The sequence below is a fragment of the Aegilops tauschii genome, chromosome 6 (genome assembly GCF_002575655.3).
Source record: "Aegilops tauschii subsp. strangulata cultivar AL8/78 chromosome 6, Aet v6.0, whole genome shotgun sequence".
Lineage (NCBI taxonomy): Eukaryota > Viridiplantae > Streptophyta > Magnoliopsida > Poales > Poaceae > Aegilops > Aegilops tauschii.
This window is the reverse complement of record NC_053040.3, coordinates 32,825,868-32,849,766: the sequence shown is the minus strand read 5'-3', so window position 1 is coordinate 32,849,766 and position 23,899 is coordinate 32,825,868. Positions and strand designations below refer to the sequence as shown.

Genomic DNA, 23,899 nt, shown 5'->3' with positions numbered 1-23,899 from the left:
CCCGATTTTTTTTGAAAAAATCTAGAAAAAATTGGTGAAACTTTGACAAACGTTCTCAGTGCTTGGAAATTTTCATTCCGAAAGAACATCCATGGAAGTCATGGCAAAAAAAACAGCACTCCAAAATGCTTTCAAAATAACATTGAAGTGTCGATTTTGTTTTTTTACCACGATTTCCACGAATGTTATGTTGGGATGGTACCCTGGTGAATGAATCTCGCACAATATAATCTTTTCTTTTGACTGGTACGGTAGATATGCGAAATTGCATGTAACATGTAAATAAAAAATGTAATTGCACATATGAATCACTCTTCTCTAGGGAAAACTAAACTTTTCATGTCCCGCTTATTGCAGGGAAGAGTCACCACCCACATATTTAACTATAGATGATTCCCGCGCGTTGCTTAGGTAATCTTGTTAAAAAGAAATGCATAATTAGGTGCTACATAAACAACTAAAAGTGATAGAAACAAAATATGAAAGTATTTCTTGATATACACTTAAAAAAATTAAAAAATATGAAGCATATAACATACGCATGTATAAAAGGAAAAAAATAGACTACATACGGTTAAAAGAGTGTCATTCTAAGAAAAGTAAAAGATCAACTTTATAGGTATATGCTAGCTCCAAGCACCCAACATGTATATCATGTCCATGAGAGCACAAAACTTAGTGCAAGAAAATTAACTGGTAACTTGCATGCATGAACATGTGATATAGCTTGGCAGCACTACATGGACATATTGATGCAAACATGTAAAGTATGATTTACATGCGTGCCTTGCTGATGTGGGAAGATAGTATGTAAGAAAAAAAAAAGTAGTATGTTGTAGCTGTTTAGCAATAGACAAAACGAGTGTTGTTTCTATAAAAAAAGTGAAAAATCAACTATATAGGTATGCTCCAAGCGCCCAACACAAATACCATGTCTATGAGCGCACAAAACATAGTGCCAAAACTTAAACGATGACTTACATACTTGAACTGATGATGTGCCAATGCTCCATGGACATGCTAATGCGAAAAATGTAACTTATAACTTACATGCATGACGTGATGATGTGGCATGGTTTCATGGCTAGAAAAAATAGTTAGTGGGTTGTATCACAATTATATCTAATGTGATTTAAAACCCACTTAGAATTTGCTAATGCATGTTGCATGGTGGAGGATTCTCATGCATAGATCAGACGGATGCTAGTGCATCTAGATAATAATCTAATGACTATAAACATTTTTATGATGTGAAGCATGTGTATTGAGATAATTAGAAGTAGTGGGAATCACTCTCTTAGATATATAGGACGTGTTGGATCCAAACACGAAGTTGAGTGTATTTGTTTTCCTCTTTGCTCCTTGTTTCTTTTTTCTTTTTTTTTTCCTCTACTTCCCTTTTTTGTTTTTTCCATTTCCCTTCTTTTCACCGTTCCAACTTTCTATATTATTATTTACTTGTGGCATATTTATTACTTCTCTCCTTTTCACTAACTATAATTTTAGTTTTTTTAGAATATTTTCAGTTTTCTTATTTATTCATTTATGATGAGTACATGAATATTGGACGCGTCTAGCGGGCGGCTGTGTGCCCGCTAGTGCTCCCTGGCGGCCTATCTTTTTGGAAACTTTTTGCCCCCTTCATCCCGATTAGGAAACCCCATAACGTATTGTTACCTTATCGTCCTTGTGGCTTTACTTTTCACCGGTCGGGGGAGCTTGCTAGTACCCCACGTGCATGCATGTGCAGCACCGTGTACTCATCATTCGTTAGTGGAGAAATCAATCATTTACACTATCACATGGTCCTCCCCACGTCAGTCATTTATTTTTGCTTTTCAAAAATGACAAAAGGCCGTAACTTTCAAATCGGACATCAAAATCGATATCCGTTTTTGCAGTTGAAGACCCTGCGCCGCACTTTTCGAAACTAGATCTCATATGAGTAAGTTCTGTCAAACTTTTTATCTGTGTCATTTTAGCCCCTGTTAGGTGCAACTGTATCATGAGAGTGTGCAACTACGCAGCCAATGACAGTGTGAAACACTGTGGTCCTGCATATGCGACTATGCCTGTAGCGACCAGACCTCAAATGGTCTGTGCTGCTGTGCACCAGTGTCATCCCTGGATCAGTAATGCTGACACGCACAGTACAAACGGAGGATTTATAACAGAGTAGCAATCACATACTTATTACATCGAATAACTCTGAAGAGTTTAAGTATGATAAACATGGCTTAAGGCCATCTAATAACGATAACAGCGGAAGACTTGGAAGATAAGTGAGTCCATCACTCCAGCGGCATCACTGAGTATAAGACCACGACCTAAGGCACGTTACTCGTCGTCTGAAAAGTCTGCAACATGAAACGTTGCAGCCCGAAAACGGGTCAGCACATAGAATATGCTGGCAAAGTAACACATAGAGAGCAATGGACAATAATAATGCTATACTATATGCATATATGGCTGGTGGAAAGCTCTATGGTTACAGTTTTGCGAAAAGCCAATTTTATCCTACTGCAAAGGAATAAATTTTATTTAACTATCATGGTGGTTGTGAAACATTGAGAAGGTACCTCCAACTCAATCCCAATTAAGTGTCATCATTAACCCAACAAAAATTATAAGTAACATGGTGATGAGATTCAAATGATAATCCAGGTACTAGATACTCAAGTTGTCCATAACCGGGGACACGGCTAACCATGATTAGTTTGTACACTCTGCAGAGGTTTGCGCACTTTTCCCCACAAGACTCGATCGCCTCCGCTTGATTCTCGCACTACATGATGTTTGAGAAACGGATGACCGAGACACAGTCTTTCAGAAACAATCACTCTTTACTCTGGATGGACCGGTACACCTACTTTCCCCTACATCTGCTAGTCCACCTCCTCAAGAGATCCTGTAACCTACTCAGCTATGCTAGAGCCCATAATAGCTTGTGGCTGCACACGGAAGTTTCTAGCATGAATAATCTTATGATCCCTTTGAGCCTGGGTGGCGGACCTTATACAAACAGACAACACTAGGTTCTCCAGGTGCCTCAATCCACCCAGATGTGAGTTTTAGTTGCCACCTTAAGTTGAACCATTAATAAACATCTCACATCTGTCATGGATATCTCTCAAACCCAAATCCACGTCTACGAGCATAGCATGGCAATATAATAGCAACGTAGAAGTAACTCCCAAGGGTTTGATAAGAAAAACAGGTAATAGGTACTACCTCAACTATTTCCCAATACCCACAATTTAATTAGATCCTAATCATGCAAGTGTTTGAAGAAAACAGATCTAATGCAGTAAAACTGGGTATGAACGGGATATGATCAAAGTGTTACTTGCCTTGCTGATGATCCGCAAAACCTAGCGAGTCGAAGTAACAAGCGGCACACTCCGGGTACTCTATCGCAAACAAACAAGCATACAACCAGTACTCATCTAATGCATAGGTAAAACTCGAAGGAAAGATCCAACCAGAAAGTTCAACTCAAGAACTCCGGTTTGCAAAAAGAATCAACTCGAAAGAAACAACGGAAGTCAAACGGCGAAAGAAAGAAACTTCGTTTGCTAATCTGGATCTAGGTCAAATTTTACTGTAGCAAAATCTTGTTTGAGTAGGTTAAACGGAAAGAGAATTTCGAGACGAAACTCTAGGCGCTTGAATCGCCTGATTCCGATAAACGAGCGAGAAGTTAAACAGAATCGAAGATTCGATCAGAAATCGAATCTGAGAAAATAACGAGAAAACTCCGACGAAAAAGAAAAACGGACGAACGGTTAAAGAACGGACGTTCGTTAACAGAGAAAAACCGACGAACGCGTTCGTTAAAACGAACGGTTCGGTGAACGCTCGTAAAATAATAAAACCAAAAAAACCGAAGGTTTTTTTTTTAAAAACGAAAACCGGCAACGACGAAACGGGGCAGCGGCAGTACCTCGTCGGGGCTACTCCGGCGAGGGCTCCGGCGGGGCTCCGGGCTCGGGCGCGGGGTGCGGGGCTCGAGGGGGTGCGGCGAGGCGAGGGCGGCGGCTCCCGGCGGCGGCGACGCGGGCTATGGCGGCGGCGGCGCGGCGAGATGCGGGCGGCGGCGGCGCTCGGCGGTGAGGGCGGCGGCGGCGGCTGTGAGAGGAAAGAGAGAGGGGGGTATATATATAGGAGGGGGGGTCCGAGGCTTGGGGAAGGGGGCACCGGGCGGCGGGCGGCGGCGTAGCCGGCCGAGACTCGGGCGGCGGTCCCGTCTCCGGGGCGGAGACGACGGGGCGGCGGGGCTGGGCCGTCGGCTGGGCCTTTGGCCCAGTCGGCGCGCGGGCGAAATTTTTTTTAAATAAGTTCCGCGGAAAATAATTCATAGAAAAATAAATAAAAATCAGAAAAATATGAAATAAATTTTTCCCGTCTAGTTAGAAAATCTAGAATAGGGCGAACATTTTTTTAAATCAAAATAAATATTTTGAAAACATGCAATATTTTTTTAATGCAATAAAAATTGCAAACAAAATCCAAATAAATTCTAAATAATGATTTTAACATTTTTCCTCCAGTATTTCAATTGTTTTGGAGAAGTCATATTTTCTCCTCTCGTTTATTTAAAATGAAATATTTTTTCGGAGAGAAAATAATTAAAACCAAAATCCTCGTCTTATTATTTGATAAAAATCAAATATGAAAATTTGAGAAAATCCCAACTCTCTTCGAGGGTCCTTGAGTTGCTTAGGAGTTATCGAGGATTTGTCAAAATGCAATAAAACATGATATGCAATGATGATCTATGTATAACATACCAAATTGGAAATTTGGGATGTTACAATGCCGTGGTGCATGTGCAACTCCTGCAGTGGTGCGTGAGCCACTACGTCGACGAGAGTGTGCGCCTCAGTGGTCACGCGTATGTGAGTATGCCTACGCACGTGTGTACCTTCTGCAGTCATGCGTGTGCGACTACGCGGACGCCAACTCGATGGTCATGTGTGTGCAACTCCGTGACCATGCTTGTGCGACTATGCGGACGAGAGTGTGCGACTATGTGGACGATAGTGTGCGACTACGCGGACGCCAACTCCATGGTCATGTGTGTGCAACTCTATGGCCATGCTTGTGCGACTATGCGGATGAGAGTGTGCGACTACGCGGATGCCAACTCCATGGTCATGTGTGTCCAACTCCGTGGCCATGCTTGAGCGACTATGCGGACGAGAATGTGCGACTATGCGGACGAAGTGTGCGACTACGCGGACGCCAACTCCATGGTCATATGTGTGCAACTCCGTGGCCATGCTTGTGTGACTATGCGGACGACAGTGTGCAACTATGCGGATGAGAGCGTGCAACTACGCGGACGCCAACTCCATGGTCATGTATGTGCGACAATACAGAAGAGAGTGGCAACTCCCTGGCCATGCATGTGCAACTGTGCGGATGAAAGTATGCAACTCCTCGGTCACACGTGTGCGACTATCCTCACAATGATGTGCAACTCCGTGGCCCTGCGCGAGCTACCATGTGATGAGAGTGTGCATCACCATGGTCGTGCATGTGCGGCCGTGCCATCGCACGTGTGCAACTCCCGCAGACGGGAGTGAGCAACTACTCTGACGAGAGTATGCTCCTCCAGGGTCATGCGTGTGCAATTATGCTGACACGGTGTGCGTGTTTCACAGTCGCGCGCGTGTGACTATGCAAACGAGAGTGTGCAACTCAATGGTCGTGCTTGTGCGACTATACCGACTAGAGTGTGCCACATGTGTTCGGCTATGCGGAGAGAGTATGCAACTCCTTGGCCATCCGTGTACGACTATGCCCATGAGGGTGTGCAACTCCGCGGCCTTATGTGAGCTACTACGTTGACGAGAGTGTGCATCTCCGCGGTCATCCGTGTGCGACTATACCGACATGCATGTGCGCTTTTCGTAGTCGTGTGTGTGTGACTACGCGGACGGGAGTGTGCGACTACACGGATGAAAGTGTCCAACTCCATGATCGTGTGCTACTTCACAGCCGCGCGAGAGCTACCATGCGACGAGAGCGTGCATTATCGTAGTCGTGCGTATACAAATACAACTGTGCCAGTGAGAATGTGCTAAGTCCTAATCATTGTAGCGATACCGAGAATGTGCTAAAAATTCCAATCACCGTACAAACTCACTGCAAGAAGCCTAATCATCTTAGCTCCTGTAATCAAGATGCAGAAACGCATGTACAAATTAGCACCCCAATCGTCAAAATTCCAGAGTATCATACGGCGATTGACTAGCGGGATTACAACCCAAATGGGCACATTCTAGTGTGTGTATCGAAAGAGAATAGATGGAAAATAATCAGGGTGTGGAAAGGAGAAGAGGACTTACCAAAAGATTGGATGCCGGAGGCAGATACGGATACAGGCGAGCAGCAGGCGCACTCCTCGTACTGGAAATGGCCACTCAGCGCGTCCGCGCGCGCGCCCAGTGGGTCCTTCCGGTCGAACCCAGCTTCGTCAGCGCCGGCGTACCACACGACTGCGCCACCGATGGCTGACTAGAGCAGGTCGGCATCTGGCGTGAGCTCCGTGGCAGAGTTCCTCGACGGGGCTGCGGAGATTGGTCGAACCAGCTCCAGCTCGAAGGAGAAATAGGGGGAGGAGACGGCGGGGATGCTGCTCCCGCTCCCCCGATGACCTGCTCGCCGGGCTCCTCCGGTCTGCTGCCTCCTCATCGACCTCCCGGAAAATCGACGCCGGCGCCCTCCAGTAACAGAGACGTGAAGATAGCGAAGCGGTGGTTTTCTAGCGACGTGAGCCGCTGATTTGTCACGTAGTAGGAGCGCTCCGCACGTCCAAGTCGGGCCCGTGTCTCTGCCGACCAGGTGACACCTGGCGCTCGCGGCCGCATGATTCACGCATGACGAGATTGTGCGCGTGCACGATGAAGCATTCAGGATGAATATTTTGTTGACAATCATAGATGTATTTATGAACAGATTTCTTTGATAGTCATTATATGGAAATTTTAGTAACTGATAGGATAAAAATAATAAGATGTTTATGTATGAAACAAGAAATATTTTCACATGTAAGATCGACATTTTATTTAATGAGCATCAACATTTCCTCTGTGGTAAATACATAAACAATTGTTGTTAGGTACATGTACATATTTTTCAAGTCATGTTTTTTTTTCACTTTTTTCCTCTTAGTTATATTTTATTTTATGCTTAGGTTGTTTATATATGTCTATATTCACTTATTTATTTGAATTATTTTGCTAAGGCCATAAAAATAAACTAAAGAAAACTAAAAGAAAATAAATAATCAGAAAGGAAATGAATAGAAAAATGAAAATAGAGAGAAAGAAACATGAAAAAAGAAGAAAAAGAAGAATGTGAAGCTACCTGGGTCGTCCCAAATAGTAGCTGATGTGGGGTCAGTAGGCTTTCCCCACAAAATAAAAGGTTTTGGGCTTCAACATCGTAGCGGCCTCTTCGATTCCAACTCTACGAAAGAAAAGGTTTTGGGCTCAGTTTTTTCTCCCAAAACGCAGCGTGAGTTTCCCCCGAGGATAAGGCGGCGGCGCAACTTCGACTCCAACACGACCTCCGACTCCGAGCAGGGAGAGATGCCATCGGCAGCGGCGCCGCTCGAGGACGACGATCTGCTCTCCGAGATCCTCCTCCTCCTTCCGCCGCTCCCGTCGTCCCTCCCGCGTGCCTCCCTCGTCTGCAGGCGCTGGCGTTGCCTCGTCTCCGCCCCCGGCTTCGTCCGCCGCTTCCACGCCCACCATCGCAGCAAAGTTCCCCTCCTCGGGTTCTTCGCCCATTCCTTACGCGACGTCTCCTTCCTGCCTGCACTGGATGCCCCCAATTGTGTCCCCTCGGGGCTACTGTCGAGGAAGATACCCTGCAGCAACCACTTCTGGACCCTCGACTGCCGCCATGGCCTCGTACTCGTCTTTCTCCGTTGGCAGAACCAGTTCATGGTTTGGGACTCGGTATCTGATGACCAACACCACATTGACGTTCCCCTAGGGTTTGGCATGGGCGCGATCAGCGGGGCGGTGGTTCGCGCCGCAGGACTCGTCCAGCACTTCCAAGTGGTCTTGGTAGGACCTGACAAGAAACGACGTGGGCTCGCATGTGTTTTCTCGTCCAAAACTGGCGCGTGGGGTAATTTAATCTCGACACCGCTTCCATCGGATTACGCCGGTTCATCCATGGTGGTTCGTGAGTTGCCCTCTGTGCTGATTGGGAATTCTCTTTACTGGCTGCTTTCAGAAAGAATCCTGAAGTTTGATTTGGATAGGCAAGGCCTAACAATGGTAACTCTGCCCCCACTCAGTTTCCATGACAGGCGTAACAATACTCACTTCAGGGTTATGCGAGCAGAGGGTGGTGGTCTTGGTTTTCTCTTCATCTCAGGTTTCACTGCCGAATTGTGGAGGAAGATCGATTTTGATGGTGTTGCTTCATGGATGTTGGAAAGAACTATTGAACTGGACAAGGTACTTTCCCCAAGGTTAGCAAAGGAGGGAAATCACCTATGGATGCTAGGATTAGCTGAGAACAACAATGTGTTGCTCTTGATGGCGGTTGGTCGCCATTTCATGGTTCACCTTCAGTCATTGCAGTTAGAACATCTTGATGGCTACAAATTACAACAATATCTTCCATTCGAAAGTGTCTATACTGCAAGTAATACACGGCCTTCATTGTTGAGCTAACTATTTTTAAGTGGTGTTGTATCGATTATTTATTTTGATGCTTGATGATCTCTTTAACTTGTAGTCATGTTGTTTTGCCCGGATGTCTCTTGGTGGTATTTTATGTAGGAAACAAAATTAGTTGGCGTAGTTTAGTTTAGGTCCCCAAATCTGCTTCTGTACCCAATGGCTATCGCCGCTCTAATGTATTGTGGTTTCCGTGATTGGAGCAGATAAAAGAGGGGCGGGCAGTGATATTGTCTTAATACACAATTTACTTTGATTTGATGCTTCATGATATCTTTACCGTATTGTGATGTTGTTCTGTTCGGAAGCCTTTTGATGGTATTTATGTAATCATTATGATCTGGAATAATATCTCTTAGCGGCATCGGTTCCTAGTTTAGTTTAGCTCAGCGATGTTGTTTTCAATAACATTATTTTGGGATTTCATATCTACCAAACTGTCTCCACTAGATGAGTACGCATATGAATATACATACAAATAATATAGACCAAGATTGACAAATTCTTTATAGAAAAATATGTGAGTTGTATAATGGTATTGCTAGTGCATAGTTACAGTGCAGTTTTATTCTCTCAAGATGAGGTACTCCCTTTGTAAACAAATGTAAGACGTTTTAGGTCCTAAAATGTCTTATATTTGTTTACAGCTAGCTCTATACATTCTCTTGGAAGCTTAAAGATAACTTCTGTCATTCAATTTTATTATGTCTGCTGATCTTGCTAATAATAGTAAATCCATATGAAGGACTTGGTTTAAACTTTATAAAACAGTTTCCAATTTCACCACTTGTAGAACAATCCTGTTAAGAGTGACAAGTCTATTTCTACGTATATTCAAGTGTGCAGTGAACTAATGAAGAATAACATACCTTTGTTTTTTCTTGGAGTCATTGTAGTTTTGTGGACGATTATTCTAGTGTTAGGCTGCTTGCTCACATATTTTCTCAGCATATCTCTCATCGTCAGCCTAACTAAGTTGCATATGTCATTGGCCATTGTCTGGTCTGAACTGTATGTAGCTTTGCTTTCTGGCAATCTAATTTCTACAATTTGGCCATGGTAGATGTTTAACGCTTTCTATTAAAAAACATGATCAAAATGGTATGACTAGATTCACCACTAATATTGCTTTGATCACAGATTGCACTTTTTACGAACATATTACATATCATTAGAAGTAGTAGGCAAAGTATTGTTTTTTATGGACATCTGGTTTGGACTAAAGGAAGCTTATCTATTAATAAGTTGATGCATGATCCCGAGGTTTCTACTAGCATGAATTGAATTAAATTTGATTTATCAATAACTTTGCTAGCTTGTGTATTTCTAAAAGTACCCTATGAGCTAGAAGCCAGATGTTTCTGCGTCCCTACTTCATGAACCCCTTAATTAGATACCCTTTAATTTTAGCTTCTCAGACTAGATGTTGCTAAAAACTGCTAATGATAGAAGTTGAAGGGGTGCCACTACACTACAAACTACATGTTCTCTGTGTCTAATGTCTGTTTTGTCAAATAATTCTTACGTGATTCAACGTTGGAGCTTTTGGTACAGTCCAAGATGGTGAAGCTAATGTTTACTATTCAAGTCATGCAAAATCATGCCAGGAATGTCTTGTGCAAATTGGTTTTACTAATGCCAGTGGCTGAGATGCATAAGTGGCTTGTTTGCTATGATCCACGTGGAAATTTACCCTCCATGTAGGATGCACCGGTTATCTATGTTGTGGACTTGGAGGTATTTGATAGCTGAATTTGTTCACTCCCGCCTATAATCTAATTTCAGTGGACAATTAGGCAATAAAGATATAATGACTTGGTATGTTAATTAGCACTTCTCAAATGGTCTTTCTCTTATTTTGCATGCGGTCATGTCTTCACAGTTTTCTTTTGATTGCGTCCCATGTTATATAAGGAAGGGAGAATTCTACGTTGAATTTTTGCTTATGTCCCATTTTTTGTGTTGTTCCTGGTGGATGTTTATCTAATTCCGTGAAATGTAATTTGAATTATTTTGCTTTCCTTAACATTCAGGAACGGCTAGAATGAGTTTTTTTAAGGAGAATTAACCCCGGCATCTGCCTCCCTCCGATCGGCGCCGCTGCTGGAAGTGGAAGACCTGCCCACTGAGATCCTCCTTGGCCTCCCTCCACTGTCGTCCTCCCTCCCCCGCGCCTTCAACCCCTGATTCCTCCGCCACTTTCGCCTCTGCTACCGCCGCAACCCTCCCCTCCTTGGCCTAATGCTCTCGGACCGGCGGCTGTGTCTCCACCTCAAACCTACTTTGGAGGAAACATGACCCCTGATTTGAAACATGAAGGTGTGAGGTGGGATCAGGGGAGAAATGGCACGAGGAAGATTGGACAAAGGGAAAATTAGTTAGGATGCAAGGGACAAAACGTTTCTTCTTTCGCGTGCAAAGGGATTATGGAAGGAGATCGAAGAAACAATCCTTCTTCTAAATCTAAAGCTGTCAATCTTTGTGGTTTACACAAAATTACCAGATAGGAAGGGGTGACGGAAGGAGACCAAAAAATCTTCCTCCATTTATTAGTAGGTATATCTATAGATATAGATATCTACCCCCTTGGTTTCTAATTATAAGATGTTTTAGATATTACAATATGGACTGCAAACGGATTAAAATGAGTGAATATACACACTAAAACGTGTTTATATGCATATGAATATGAGGAAATAGAGAAAAACTAAAACATATTATATTTAGGAACGAGGGAGTAAAGTTGAAAGTTGGGATCATGAAAAGCTAGCTTGGACCATCTAAGGGCATCTCCAGCCGTCCCCCCCCCCCCCCCCCCCCCCCCCCCACAGAAGCCCCAGAGCCACTTTTTGGGCGCCGGCGGGTAAAAAACGCCTCACTCAGGCCCCCAAAACGTCAAATTTCGCCGGATTTGCGCTGAATTGTCGCCGGCAGTCGCATGGCAAACCCAGCCCCCTGGGGGGCAGCTGGGGGCGCCAGATCTATTTTTTGCATGCAATGACCCCATCTGGCAGTCTCCTCACTCCTTTTACCATCCTTTCTCTCTCCAATTCAACCACGGCACGTCGTCTGCGTCGAGCTCTGCTGCTGAGGAGGCGGAGCCCCCCGCCACCGCGCGGCCCTCGGGTGGGAGGTGCTCCTCACCGCTAACAACTTGAGACGAAGGCCGCCGCGGAGGGCCTCCCGACGGTGGTGGTCGCGGAGGCCAACGCGGTCTGGGGCGGCGCGCCGTGTGGTCGTCTGCGGCGGGGCGTCGTCAGCGTGGTGGTCCGCGAAGGCCACGTCGTCGGCGTCGCGGTGAAATGGCAGCGCGCCGTGGTGGACGGGCGTGGCCTTGGGCGGACGTGGCCTGGGCAGCTGTTGCTCCGACACAACCCCGTCCACACCAAGGTGCCCGCCGCTCCTCCACGATGATCCGCTCGCCCGCGCCGCGGCGCGATTCTTCGGGGGCGGGCGCGGCCAGGGCGGCCGTGGCCCCAGCCTGGATACCGAGCTCGTGCGCGCGGCCCAGCTGGGCGCCCTCGGGAAGGTCCTTGTGCTCCTGGTAGGAGACCACCGTGGCGCCGGGCGGATGGCTTCCGCCGAGTTCTGCTGCGGCTACGCGCGAAACTTGCCGATCTCGTCCAGGCTGATGTCGTGGCCGCCTTCCTCTCGCTTCGACAAGGCGGCATCCTTCCGGCTCTGCTGCTACGACGCCATTGCCAGTGGCTCAGCGAGGCAGGCGGCTCCTGGCTCTTCCAGCGAAAGCTCGCCACCGCCGAGCTCGCCTCCCCGGCGATCCACGCCTTCACGGCCAGCGTCATTGTCTCCGAGCTGCGGTGCCCACAACGTGTTTGTGGAAATGACATGCACAATAAAATCGAAAAAAAGAAAGGAACAACCTTTTGGGGAGACGGCTAGGAAAATTTTGACCCCAGTGCCAAATGTTTCGCCGGCAGCCCCCAAGCGTCGAAAATAATGCCTCCTGAGGGGCTCAACGGCTGGAGATGCTCTAAGAGTGACATACATAGCTCACTAGGTACTTGTTTTTTTAGACTAGTATTCGCTAGGATTTTTTTGCGGGAAACTGTCGATCTATTCATCTTCAATCATGGCAGTACAACAAACACCAGAAATAATAAGAATTACATCCAGATTCATAGACCACCTAGCGACGACTACAAGCACTGAAGCGAGCCGAAGGCACGCCGCCGTCATCGCCCCTCCCTCCCCGGAGCCGGGCACAACTTGTTGTAGTAGACAATCGGAAAGTCGTCGTGCTAAGGTCCCATAGGACCAACGCCCCATAACAGCAACAGCCGCCGATGAAGAGAATTTTAGATCGGAAGGATCCAACCTGAAGACACATGAACAAAGACGAACAAAGACCGGATCTGAGCGGATCCATCAAAGACAACCACCGACCAAATCTCGTGAGATCTGCTGAAGACACACCTCCACACGCTCTCCGACGATGCTAGACACACCATTGGGACGGGGGCTAGGCAGGGAGAACCTTATTCCATCTTCAAGAAGCCACCGCCGTCTCGTCTTCTTGAGTAGGACACAAACCCTAACAAAACTTGAAGAAGCACCTGAAAACGGAGCCCTCCCACCGGCAAGCGCCGGGATCCACCGCGCACCCAGGAGATGTGGGAGATCGGCGGCGCCGCCAACGGGAGGCAGAAACCCTAGCCGCCTTTTCTTGGAGGCTTAAGGGTAGATAAATATCTTCAATACAATGTAGCGTTCTCTCCCGATATTGCTAATAATCTAAAAAATCCATAGTCAGGACATGGTATGGATTTTATGAAGTATTGTTCATTTTAACACTTTTCTTCAAATCTGGAAAATTACAAATTTACCTAGTAAGGCAATTTGTAATTATTGTTCCTGCGTGTGGCAAGTCCATTCATAACTGGGAAAATTACAAATTTACTGCAATTAGATTTATTTTTTGCGGGATTACTCCATTTTGATTTTTGTCGGGCTAAATTTATATCATCCCTTTGAATGTTTGATAATAGGTGAGGTATGTGGGTCTCAACCGGATCCTAGGTTTGAATCAGAGTTCAGGTTGTATACGTGCAACTGCTTCCGTCATAGAAGTGTCAGTTTGAACCGTGTTCGGATTGTTACCATGGGGTAGAATCGGACTTCAGTACGTCACGTTCCTTGCAAAGAAGTTGGTCATGTCCTGCATATATAATGAGCTGTAGGCTGTAGCGTCTACTAGGGATTCAGATATGGATATTTGATCACTAAAATATCTCGAGCTCCGCTCAGCAGTTCATCCCGGCAGCTAATATTACAAGTTGAAGGTGCCCTACTGCTTCGCCGTTCACTTTGGGCTTCTACTGCTATTGCTTCGCCGAGACTCCACCGCATCCGGCATGAGGCGTGAGGAGGGTGAGACGGGTAGTAGCATCCCCCGGCATCCCCGCTCGCCGGTGGTGGGGCCCCTCGAAGATGATGACCTTCTCTTGGAGATCCTCCTTCGCCTGCCCCCGCAGCCGTCGTCCCTCCCTCGTGCCTCCGCCGTATGTAGGCAATGGCGCCTCCTCGTCACGGACCCAGGCTTCTCCCGCCGCTTCTGTCGCTACCACCGCCGCAATCTTCCCATCATTGGTTTCTACAACCGACATCTTCCAGACATCTCCTTCGTACCTACTCTGAAGGGCCCAGACCGTATCCCACCTGGGCGATTGTCCTTGCAGCCTCAACGTGACGACCAAAACTTCTCCACCTTTGGATGCCGCCATGGCCTCGTACTGGTCCATGTCCGAGACTTCGAACCGCTAAAGCACCATATTCTGGTGTGGGATCCTGTCACTGGTGAGCAGCACGACCCTGGCATTCCCCTGGGGATCGATACAGGGAACCGATTCAATGGAGCAGTGCTTCGGGCTACAGGAAATTTTGACCACTTCCAGGTGGTCTTGATAGGCAACAGCGACAAAAGACGAGCGGTCGCAAGTGTTTACTCGTCAGAGACCGGTGTATGGAGCAATCTCGTTTCAACATCAACATCGTTGCCACTAATGGACACTACAGACCCTTTTTCCGGCTGGTGTTTTAACGGTATATCCTTTGAACCCGCTGTGTTGGTTAGGAATTCCCTATACTGGCTGCTGGGAGCGGGCTCGGTTGGAATTCTCGAGTTTGATTTGGAGAGGCAAAGCCTTGCTGTGATAGGGTTGCCGGTGTGTGTGGGTGCTGGGAGTGAGACTGGGAGCAATGATCGGTTCTCGATTACGCAAGCAGAAGATGGTGGGCTGGGTTTCCTCTCCCTGTCAGGCTTCAACGCCCAATTATGGAAGAGGAAGATCAAATATGATGGTATTGCTTCATGGGTGATGGAAAAAATTATTGAACTGGACAAACTACTGAAAATTCCCATGGATCCAAATAGGAATGAACACGTTATTAAGGTAATTGGGTTTGCCGAGAACAATAATGCGGTGTTCTTGTACACAAAAATCGGCATCGTCGCGTTCCATCTCGAGTCGTTGCAGTTCAAGAAGCTTCCTGGATCTAGAAGTGTTGCTTACTATTATCCATTTGAAAGTGTATGGTGTATGTAAGGACATGACTTTACACTGGCATCTAAAGTTAATTTCTCAATAGTTGTTGTTGGAATGCCGTGCACATCCTTTCATGTTACGAAAGTGATAATAAGTAGTCTCACATCTCTTATTTAGTTTGAGCAAAGGTTGTCATCTTTGTTTGTTACATTTTGTGAAAAAATGCATGTACTCTGCGACTCTATATATATATATATATATATATATATATATATATATATATATATGAATCTTCATAGATACTTTTTTTGGTTTCGAAAGAGAATGTTATTTTGTTCAGTGAACAACTTTAGTCTCGTGGTGCGAACTGTAGTCTTGTGGTGAAACCTACTTATCAGGGTTTATAGTTCTAGACTTAATATTGGTGGTCGCCTTCTTCGGAATTTATTTCAGATCTTTCGCGCGATGTGCGTTTAGTGGCAGACGTTTTCGCCGACAACAAATGCGTCTGCGGCGACTTCCTCGATCGCAAATGTTGTGCCGGCACAATATCTCGGAGGTGCTTATAAGGGCAAGATGTGCGTGCGTGCGTCCATGGGATTGAGTGTGTGTGAATATCTGCGCTTGTATTGTGTTGAAAAAAAAACTATAGTCTCATGGTAAAAACCTAACTACCAGTATATGGGCCGATCCATTTCGCGTCCTGGGCTTCAATCTCGCATTCAGGATCGATCCACTTCACTCACTCACACACATCGTGGCCTTCGACCAGAGTCAGACTCCAGTCCACACCATTTCCATTCCCCTTCCCCGCATGAGGCGTCAGGAGATTGAGATGACGGGCCGCCGCCTCCCCCGCCGTCGACGCCGGCGCCGCCGCCGCCGTCGCTGGAAGAGGAAGATCTGCTCAAGATCCTCCTCCGCCTCTCTCCACTTCCGTCCTCCCTCCCCCTTGCCTCCGCCGTCTGCACGCGCTGGCGCCGCCTCATCTCCGACCCCGACTTCTTCCGCCGCTTCCGCCTCCACCACCGCCCCAACCCTCCCCTCGTCGGTTTCTTCGTCGCGGACGAGGTCCGCCGCCTCCTCGGCTTCGGGTCGCTTATGGGCGCCCCCAATCGCTTCCCCACCAAGCGCTTCAACATGAAGGGTAAGGAAGGCAGCCAGATGCTCAGCTGCCGCCATGGCCTCGTGCTCATCTTCCTCGGCCAGGGCCGGCCCTGAGGGACCGGGCTTGCCTGCTCCCCGCCTATACTTCCATCCGTGCTCCCATCTGGTTCAACGGACATGATTGTTTTATGTGAAGGCCCACGTCTGCACCTCCCCTTTCCTTCTCCTGCGTCTCTTTTCTTCGTCCCTTCCTCAGTCGTCGATCATGGCGTCCGCCTCGCGCGGTCCCAAAAATCTCCAGCCGGCTAGTCCCGAGTCGCCCGGCGATGAGAACACAGAACGCTGTGGCGGAAGGGGTTCCTCGTGCTACTGCAGCAGGGGGTCCTTGCATGCCGTGGCCATGAAAAAGATAGAGCGGCGCCGGTAAAATTACGCGTGCAGTCCGCAGCCCTTCGCTCGCTCGGGACTAGCTAAGTAGCATCTATGGCATGTCCTAGCCCCTACCCGCACTGCACCGTGGTGCCCTCAGGCCGTCGTATACGCATACCATATGATATCAGCCTTTATTCATGTCAGCTTTCGTGATCAGCTCTGGCAAGCGTTCATATACACACCAGTTGATCGAATGATCAATTGATCGATCTTTCCTATCTCAATTCTCACCAGAGTGCTGGGTGCTACACTGCTACTTAGGCGATGAGGATATGTCAACTAGCAGCTGGGGATCTGGTGACTGGTCGCTGGTGGCGCCGACCATGCGGCCTGAGCAGGTACGACGTTCGAGCCGTCCTTGGTGGCGCACAGCCCGCTGCTCAAACTGTGCGCCGTCACCATGGCGCCCACATGATCGCGTTCCTTGCTCTCTCAGCCGCCTCGGCTAGACCCGAGACCCGAGTCTATGCGCCGCCCTGCCATTACCAGACCTTCGACATACATCCTCGAGATGTATATAGACATCGCTACACATCCAGCTTAGCCCGCGCACATCTGACTTTTTATTGTTATGTCAATTTATTTTGGGGTCGATTGCTACGTCCATGGGTTGCGAAATTGATAGGAGACGGCTGGAGATTTTTGGGATCGCGCGAGGCGAACGCCATGATCGACGACTGAGGAAGGGACGAAGAAAAGAGACGCAGGAGAAGGAAAGGGGCGTGAGCCTTCACATAAAACAATCACGTCCGTTGAACCAGATGGGAGCACGGATGGGAGTATAGGCGGGGAGCGGGCAAGCCCCGTCCGGCCCTGAGGGGGGGCAGGGGGGGCGGCCGCCCCGGGCCCCCACTGTGGAGGGGCCCCCAATTATGTATTGCATTAGGCCTATAATTTCATGGGTGCAGTAAAAAAGATCATTAGGGCTGGCCCATAGCCCAAGTAGTAGCAGCTCTCGTGATGCAGCGTGACTTACATCGCCGTCACTCACGCATCTACTCGCGGGATCCACCCAGAAACCCACGCATGCATCGCCATCATGTACGCAGCAGCCGCCGCCTTTGCTCCTCCTCCTCACGCCCAGATTATGACAGATGAACCAAAGCTTGCTCAAGGAGGAAGCCCAGATCTCAAGGGACGGAGCGACGGGTGCGCGCCGGAGATCAGCGGCGGACCGGAGCTGTTGTGTGTCGTCTGTAGAGGTGAGTATTGCCGGCCAGTCGACATCGTCCCTTGTTTGTACAGAGTACAGTTAATCGTTCTAGTTCTTCAGTTTAATATTGATGTTCATGTGGTGGTCCTGGTATAGATCTCATCATCAAATAGATCAAGGGAAGAACCAGGTTCTGGATGCTGCTCATGGCGGTTGGTTATATATGAGTTGAGCAATGACGGCACAATCTGTAATTATCTCTTAATTTAATCATTTGCACAACTCGCTAGGTGGGAGTAACTTTGCAATATCGCAGCACCACAGATTTGTTGTTTAAAAATATGAAGGTATTTAATTTTTGAATATAAGAAAGAATATTTTTCACATCAGCTGCATGGATTTTGCTCCTCTATTTAATTTCCCAGATATACTAATTTGTACTAATAGTCTTGCCATAGTCATTCCAAGAACTAAAAATGTGAATCCAACTATGCATTTTGGATGCAAATTCTTTAGGACTATTCTAGAGTTTTTTGTCGTTCCGGTCCTAAAATAATATACTCCTACAGTTGTAGTTTAAGCATGACATAAACATGAGTTTGCATCACGTATCGTTTTCTATTTTCATTATAGTCTATTATTTTGATGCTTTAGTTAAGGGCCCCCGGATTTTAGTTTCGCCCCGGGCCCCCAAAATCTCAGGACCGGCCCTGTCCTCGGCGTGGAGTACCAGTTCCTGGTGTGGGACCCCGTCACCGGCGTCCGCCACTTCATCGACCCCCCTCCAGCACGGACTCTGTCTGCACGGGTCAACGGAGCGGTGCTTCGAGATGCGAGAGTCGACGACGACTTCAAGGTTGTCCTGGTGGCCGTTGAGGGTTCACGAGCAATCGCCTGCGTCTACTCGTCCAAGACCCGTGATTGGGGTAATCTCGTCTCAACCATGCTTCCACCCAAAGCTTCTGTGGGCAGCCCTCCTGCCATGAATTTTTCGAAGATGCACTCCCTGCTGGTTGGGGATTCCCTTTACTGGCTTCTCTCTGACAGACCGACGAGCCTAACTGAGGCCTTCAGCCACGCTCCTTGTCCAAGCAGTATCCTTGAATTTGACGTGGAGAGGGAGAGCCTAAGCGTGGAACGTGTGCCAGACCTGCACCACACCAAAGACCATGAGATCTGTGTGATAACAGAAAGGGGTCGTGGACTTGGTTTACTCACGTTGTCAGGCTGCAACGCACACTTCTGGAGGAGGAACAGCCAGCATGATGGTGATACCTCATGGGTGCTGGGAAGAACTATTGAATTGGACAATCTTCTCTCCTTGAATCCACAGAAGGAGGCGGGGCACATATTCATAGAAGGGTTTGCTGAGTATAATCATGTGGTGGTCTTGTCTACACCTTCCTCCCTCTACACGGTCCAGTTTGAGCCATTAGAGGTCAAGAAACTTCACAATGTAGGTTCTCAATATCATGCATTCGAAAGTGTCTGCACTACAGGTAAGAGTAATATTTTCACTCGGCATTGTTATCTATGCTGATCATGCTAATTAACTTAAATCCATAATGTCAAATTTGTTCGAAATTTACAAGTACCAAGTCCATATGTAGTTATGTACCAGGGAAAACTTATAAATTGAGTCCGTTTCATCATTAATGCTGAATATATTTAAACATAATTTAAATCTGAGTAGCTAGGACTTAGGATCACTTTTTTGCTAGGATTAGTCTGATTATATTTTTTTCCCGATATGGCATGGAACAAGCTTAATAATTCTGGATAAATTGTCTATTTGACCAGCTAAATAGTCTGAGTGCTTGTTTTTCATTTTTATGATATTCATCAGTATATACTTCTGTCGGACTATTCTTTAAATTTGAAGGTATGTGTGGTTTATTTTTTCCCTGTCTATCCCTAGTGCTGTATCAAAACGGGAACTATGAGTTTTTGTAAATATCTCGTAGATGTCTCCTCGTGTCTATTTGGCTTTTTGTTGGTATGCCATTTTGGTTGTTTGACTTCTGATGCTTGCAAAAACAGGTAATGGCGGTCACCCTGATGCAGCTGATGTTCCACGCAAAACGCTTAAGAAGATTGTCTGTTAGATATATGATGCACTGGTTGAGCAGGTAAGCTTGTATTCGGCATGTATGTTGAGGTATTAGATATGTTTCTTCAAGATATGTACTGCTATCTTTTTACTGCCATTTCTCAAGTACCAAATTTATTAGCTGTTGCCCACATAGGCACGTCTTATGCTTTGATGGTAGGCTGCATCTTGAATCTTTTCTGTAGGCCCTGCTTCCTCATCCCTTCCCCATCACCTCTCTGTTATCTTCCTCATGCATTCCGATGTTTTACCGCTCCCTCTCTCTACTGGATGTGCTTTTTTTGCTTGCCTTCTCGCTCCAAGTGCCTAGCTTTCAGTTACCTCCTCCTTAGTACTCCCCCAGTTCCTTCTGGTAGTGTGGGTTCTTCTTCCTATCGCTCCTCCAATTACTTGTGGTTTGGTTAAGTAGGAGCCTTCCCCATTCTCTATTTGTGCATGTACTCGTGCCTGCTCAGAGATGAGAGTGCCATCATGCTAAGTGATAGCAAATGAACTGCTTACACTTTACTGCGCTTCGATGGCATATTTCTGTTTAACATTTACTCGTTACTACGTTGCCTTAAACTTTATTATGTGGTTAAGACTCTATAAAGTCGTAGTGTAACTTGCATGTTGGTCCTGTCTACGCAAGTAATTGATCATAACAATTGCTGACCATTTGGTTTTAGACTTACTTTATTTTATAGTCTTATTATAGCTATGACATTTCACATTGCTTCTTATGTTGGATCATTGTGATACCTAGTGAACTAATGATTGTCAGTTTGTCACAATAGTTGTAGAGTACTGCTTCATTGAATCTTGTAATGTTGTCTATCGTTTTGCCTGCAGTTATTGTAGTTTATGGACAATCATTCTAGTGTTAAGCTGTTTCCCTTGTTGTCCACTAAATTTGCATCATGCATATATAGATATAATTGACCATTAGCTACACGTCATTCCACTGGTAAAAAGTCCAATCTGTCTGTAGCTATGCTTTGTCCACTACAGTCTAGTTTCTTCAATTTTTGCCACCTGGACCTCTATAGTTTGTATCGAAATCAAAATCGCATCTTAGAAACTGCTTTCATCACTAATAACATTTTGCTTGTTTTATCTACTGATGTTATGCGCCCTATGCCCCTATCCATTGGATGTGCTCTTTTGTTTGCCCTCCCTTGCTTCCAGTGTCTTTCCTTTTGGTTTACCTCCTCCTTAGTTTTCCTTTTGGTTTACCTTCTCCTTAGTCTGTAGTACTCCACAAGTTTCTTCTTGTGGTGTCAACTCTTCTCCCTCCAGCCCTTCAATGACCAATGCACATGTTCGTGCTTCAGGGATATATTTCCATATTACTTGTACAGTTTTACTCATTGTTGCATCACCTTTAAATTTTTTTACTGTGGCTATAGCTCTATCAAGTCCTAATGTGATTTGCATGATGTCCCGTCTGAACAAGTAATTGAGAACTAACAATACCTGAGCATTTGTTTTCAAATTTCCTTTATACGGAACTATAGAATTGTCATTTCACATTCCTCCTCATACCTAGTGAACTGACAATTGTCACAGTACATGAGGAGTGCCTTTTTAAAATCTCTTGTTGAATCTTATACCTCTGTATATCGTTTTGCTTGCAGTTGTTGTAGTTTTATGGATGATCATTCCAGTTCTAGGCTGTTTGGTTAATCATTTTCTCAGCTTGTTTTGCTGCCATCAAACTTGCTTATATATGTAACTGCAATGTTCAAGAAAGTGTTTTTAGGCGCCGCTTAAGTGCGCTTAAGTGCTAAGCCACAGCTAAACGCTTCGCTTCTGCCCTAGGCGGAAGTTTTAGGTTAAGTGAAAAAAAATCGGGATTTAGCGGCCGCTTTAGCGCTGAGCGCTGGCTAAGCGGTTGCTGAGCGCGCGTAAGCGTTCAAAAAGCGAGGAATGGGCCACGGGCTGGAGGTAAAAGGGGGGTACAAAGGCCTGGCCCAATACTGGCCTGTTCGGCTAGGGTTTACTAGGTTAGAAGGGGAGGGGGGAGAAGAGAGCTCCAGTGGCGGCTGTTCCTGTTCTGCATCCAACTCAGCTCCATGCATTCTTCCTCCTCGTCCCCAGACTGGATCTGAACTACTGCTTGGGCTGGGCTGGGGCTGCTGTTTGGCTGCTGCTTTCCTGCAGCTGCCATTTATCTTATATGCTCTAAGACAATATTATGCATTTATGCTTGCTGTGTGAACCACTGAACCTTATCCTTATGTGTTATTTGGCTATTTATTGTGGTGTGTGAACCACTGAACCTCAAGCTTGTATGCTATTTCAGTTTTTCAGTTACCTATGTGCTATATTTCCTGTTTTCTTTGTGCATATTATTCAAAAACAGCCAAATTCTGGCCAATTAAAAAAAGCTTAATCCCGGTTAAGCTGTGCTTAATTGGCCATTGCTCTAAGCTATGGCCTTCCGCTCCGCTTACGCTTACCGCTTTCTTGAACATTGTGTAACTGATCATTAGCCACTAATATAATTTAGCTTGTACAAACTTTGTGCAGCTATGCTTTGTGTGCAGTATAGTTTCTTCAACTTGGACCACCATGTACCTTTAATAAATCATATTGGACTCAGGATCAAAATGGCATGACTAGTTTCATGATAAAAATTGTCTACATCCCTAACATGTTATATTTTTACTAGTCTATTATTATCAAAGTAGTGGTGAAAGTACTACTCTTTGATGCTGTGCAGAGTAAAAACAATGCAGTTATTTTGGGTCAAATTCGATCAAAGTATTAAATGATGCACTGCCCCTTTCTTGAGGCTTGTACTGCATGAATTTGATCAAATTCGATCTGTTAGTGACTAGCTAGCCGGTACATTTTTTGAAGTATGCCTATGAGCTATCTAGATGTTCGTACTCCATGAGCCCCTCGTATGCTCACTGTTCTTTCAGCCTCTACTCAGACTTGTGTTGCCAAATACTCCCTCCATCCGGAATTACTTGACGCGGAAATTGATGTGTCTAGACGTATTTTAAGTTCTTGATACATCCATTTCTATCCATTTGTGCGAAAAGTAATTCGGGACGGAGGGAGTGCATCTCATATTTGAAGTTGAAAGGGTACTAACCACAATACAAACTACCTATCGTTGTTCTCTGTTTGAGATGTTGGTTCTGTCTGATAATGTTGGTTCTTTGGAGCTTTTGGCACGATTTCCACCATTGTGAAGCTAATGATTACTGTTTTGGTCATACAGAAATTATGAGAATACCTCCATCAGCTTTGCCTGAATGAAAGCTACAAAGTTTCTTTGACTGATGATGTTATTACTTGCTCCGCAGGTTTCGATTTGGTGGCTGGAGATGGAGAAACGGGCCGCTGATGACCACGCTACGAATATTCTATTCTCCGCTGATAAACATTCTGGCATGAAAGTTGAAGGCACACTGGGTTGCTTCAATAAATCAGTACTTACAATGCGTTGTTCTCGCTTGTCAATTGATCTTGTTTGCAATTCAGTGCGAGTGCATCTGCTGGCGGGTTTGATTACCTTCCATGTTGTGTCAAGCATGGAGTTTCCGATGTTATATTTCTGCATATCTATGCTTATGCTGAGATTTTGACGAATATCAAATCGCACAAGTAGTCCGACCTGTTGTTATTTGCAACTGCATAAATAGCTTCTGATTCAACCAGGGCCGGGTTTCATTGCAATTTTGTTTTCTTTGGGATGCCGGGAACGCCTTTTCCCCGACAACAACAAAATAAAGATGCTGGTAATTGCTGGATGAGTTAGCTAACGATTGGTTTGGATGCTCAAATGAAACACAGAGCCAGCGTGCCTGCAAGTTCCTTTTGCTGACTCCTTGCGGGATGCCAACGCTCTCGCGACGGGGGATCTCATTTCGGCCACCCTTGCATCCACCTTCGC

General features: G+C 46.0%; 3 protein-coding genes and 1 long non-coding RNA gene across 4 annotated transcripts; 3 read left to right on the top strand and 1 right to left on the bottom strand.

Annotated features, from left to right (window-relative positions):
* Nucleotides 1-1,948: 1,948 nt before the first annotated feature.
* On the bottom strand, nt 1,949-6,739 carry LOC141025296 (uncharacterized). Its single transcript, XR_012186774.1, has 2 exons — nt 6,354-6,739; nt 1,949-2,357 (listed from the first exon to the last, which is right to left on the bottom strand). It is a non-coding gene; the product is annotated as an uncharacterized lncRNA (long non-coding RNA).
* An 859-nt stretch (nt 6,740-7,598) lies between these two features.
* On the top strand, nt 7,599-9,382 carry LOC109771072 (uncharacterized). Its single transcript, XM_020329782.1, has 3 exons — nt 7,599-8,145; nt 8,254-8,480; nt 9,353-9,382. The coding sequence occupies exons 1-3, from the start codon at nt 7,599-7,601 to the stop codon at nt 9,380-9,382; spliced, it is 804 nt and encodes a 267-aa protein (XP_020185371.1).
* A 4,695-nt stretch (nt 9,383-14,077) lies between these two features.
* LOC141025748 (uncharacterized) lies at nt 14,078-16,429 on the top strand. The gene is made up of 2 exons (XM_073501666.1): nt 14,078-15,253; nt 16,121-16,429. Exons 1-2 carry the CDS (start codon nt 14,078-14,080, stop codon nt 16,427-16,429), a joined length of 1,485 nt encoding a protein of 494 aa, XP_073357767.1.
* Nucleotides 16,430-17,786: 1,357 nt separating this feature from the next.
* On the top strand, nt 17,787-23,641 carry LOC141025747 (uncharacterized). The gene is made up of 4 exons (XM_073501665.1): nt 17,787-17,949; nt 18,560-19,399; nt 19,941-20,029; nt 23,310-23,641. The coding sequence occupies exons 1-3, from the start codon at nt 17,787-17,789 to the stop codon at nt 20,003-20,005; spliced, it is 1,068 nt and encodes a 355-aa protein (XP_073357766.1). The 3' UTR covers nt 20,006-20,029; nt 23,310-23,641.
* The last annotated feature ends 258 nt before the right edge of the window (nt 23,642-23,899 follow it).

Excerpts from the sequence above, each read along its gene's own strand:
- LOC109771072 (XM_020329782.1), top strand. The coding sequence starts at position 7,599 with ATGCCATCGGCAGCGGCGCCGCTCGAGGACGACGATCTGCTCTCCGAG. Across the intron at positions 8,146-8,253 it reads GTCCAAAACTGGCGCGTGGG|AAAGAATCCTGAAGTTTGAT; the intron begins GTAATTTAATCT and ends GGCTGCTTTCAG. Across the intron at positions 8,481-9,352 it reads GAACTATTGAACTGGACAAG|CTAGCTCTATACATTCTCTT; the intron begins GTACTTTCCCCA and ends ATTTGTTTACAG.
- LOC141025748 (XM_073501666.1), top strand. The coding sequence starts at position 14,078 with ATGAGGCGTGAGGAGGGTGAGACGGGTAGTAGCATCCCCCGGCATCCC. Across the intron at positions 15,254-16,120 it reads ACTATTATCCATTTGAAAGT|ATCCTCCTCCGCCTCTCTCC; the intron begins GTATGGTGTATG and ends GATCTGCTCAAG.
- LOC141025747 (XM_073501665.1), top strand. The coding sequence starts at position 17,787 with ATGTACGCAGCAGCCGCCGCCTTTGCTCCTCCTCCTCACGCCCAGATT. Across the intron at positions 17,950-18,559 it reads GTTGTGTGTCGTCTGTAGAG|GGCCCCCGGATTTTAGTTTC; the intron begins GTGAGTATTGCC and ends GCTTTAGTTAAG. Across the intron at positions 19,400-19,940 it reads CGAAAGTGTCTGCACTACAG|GTAATGGCGGTCACCCTGAT; the intron begins GTAAGAGTAATA and ends TTGCAAAAACAG.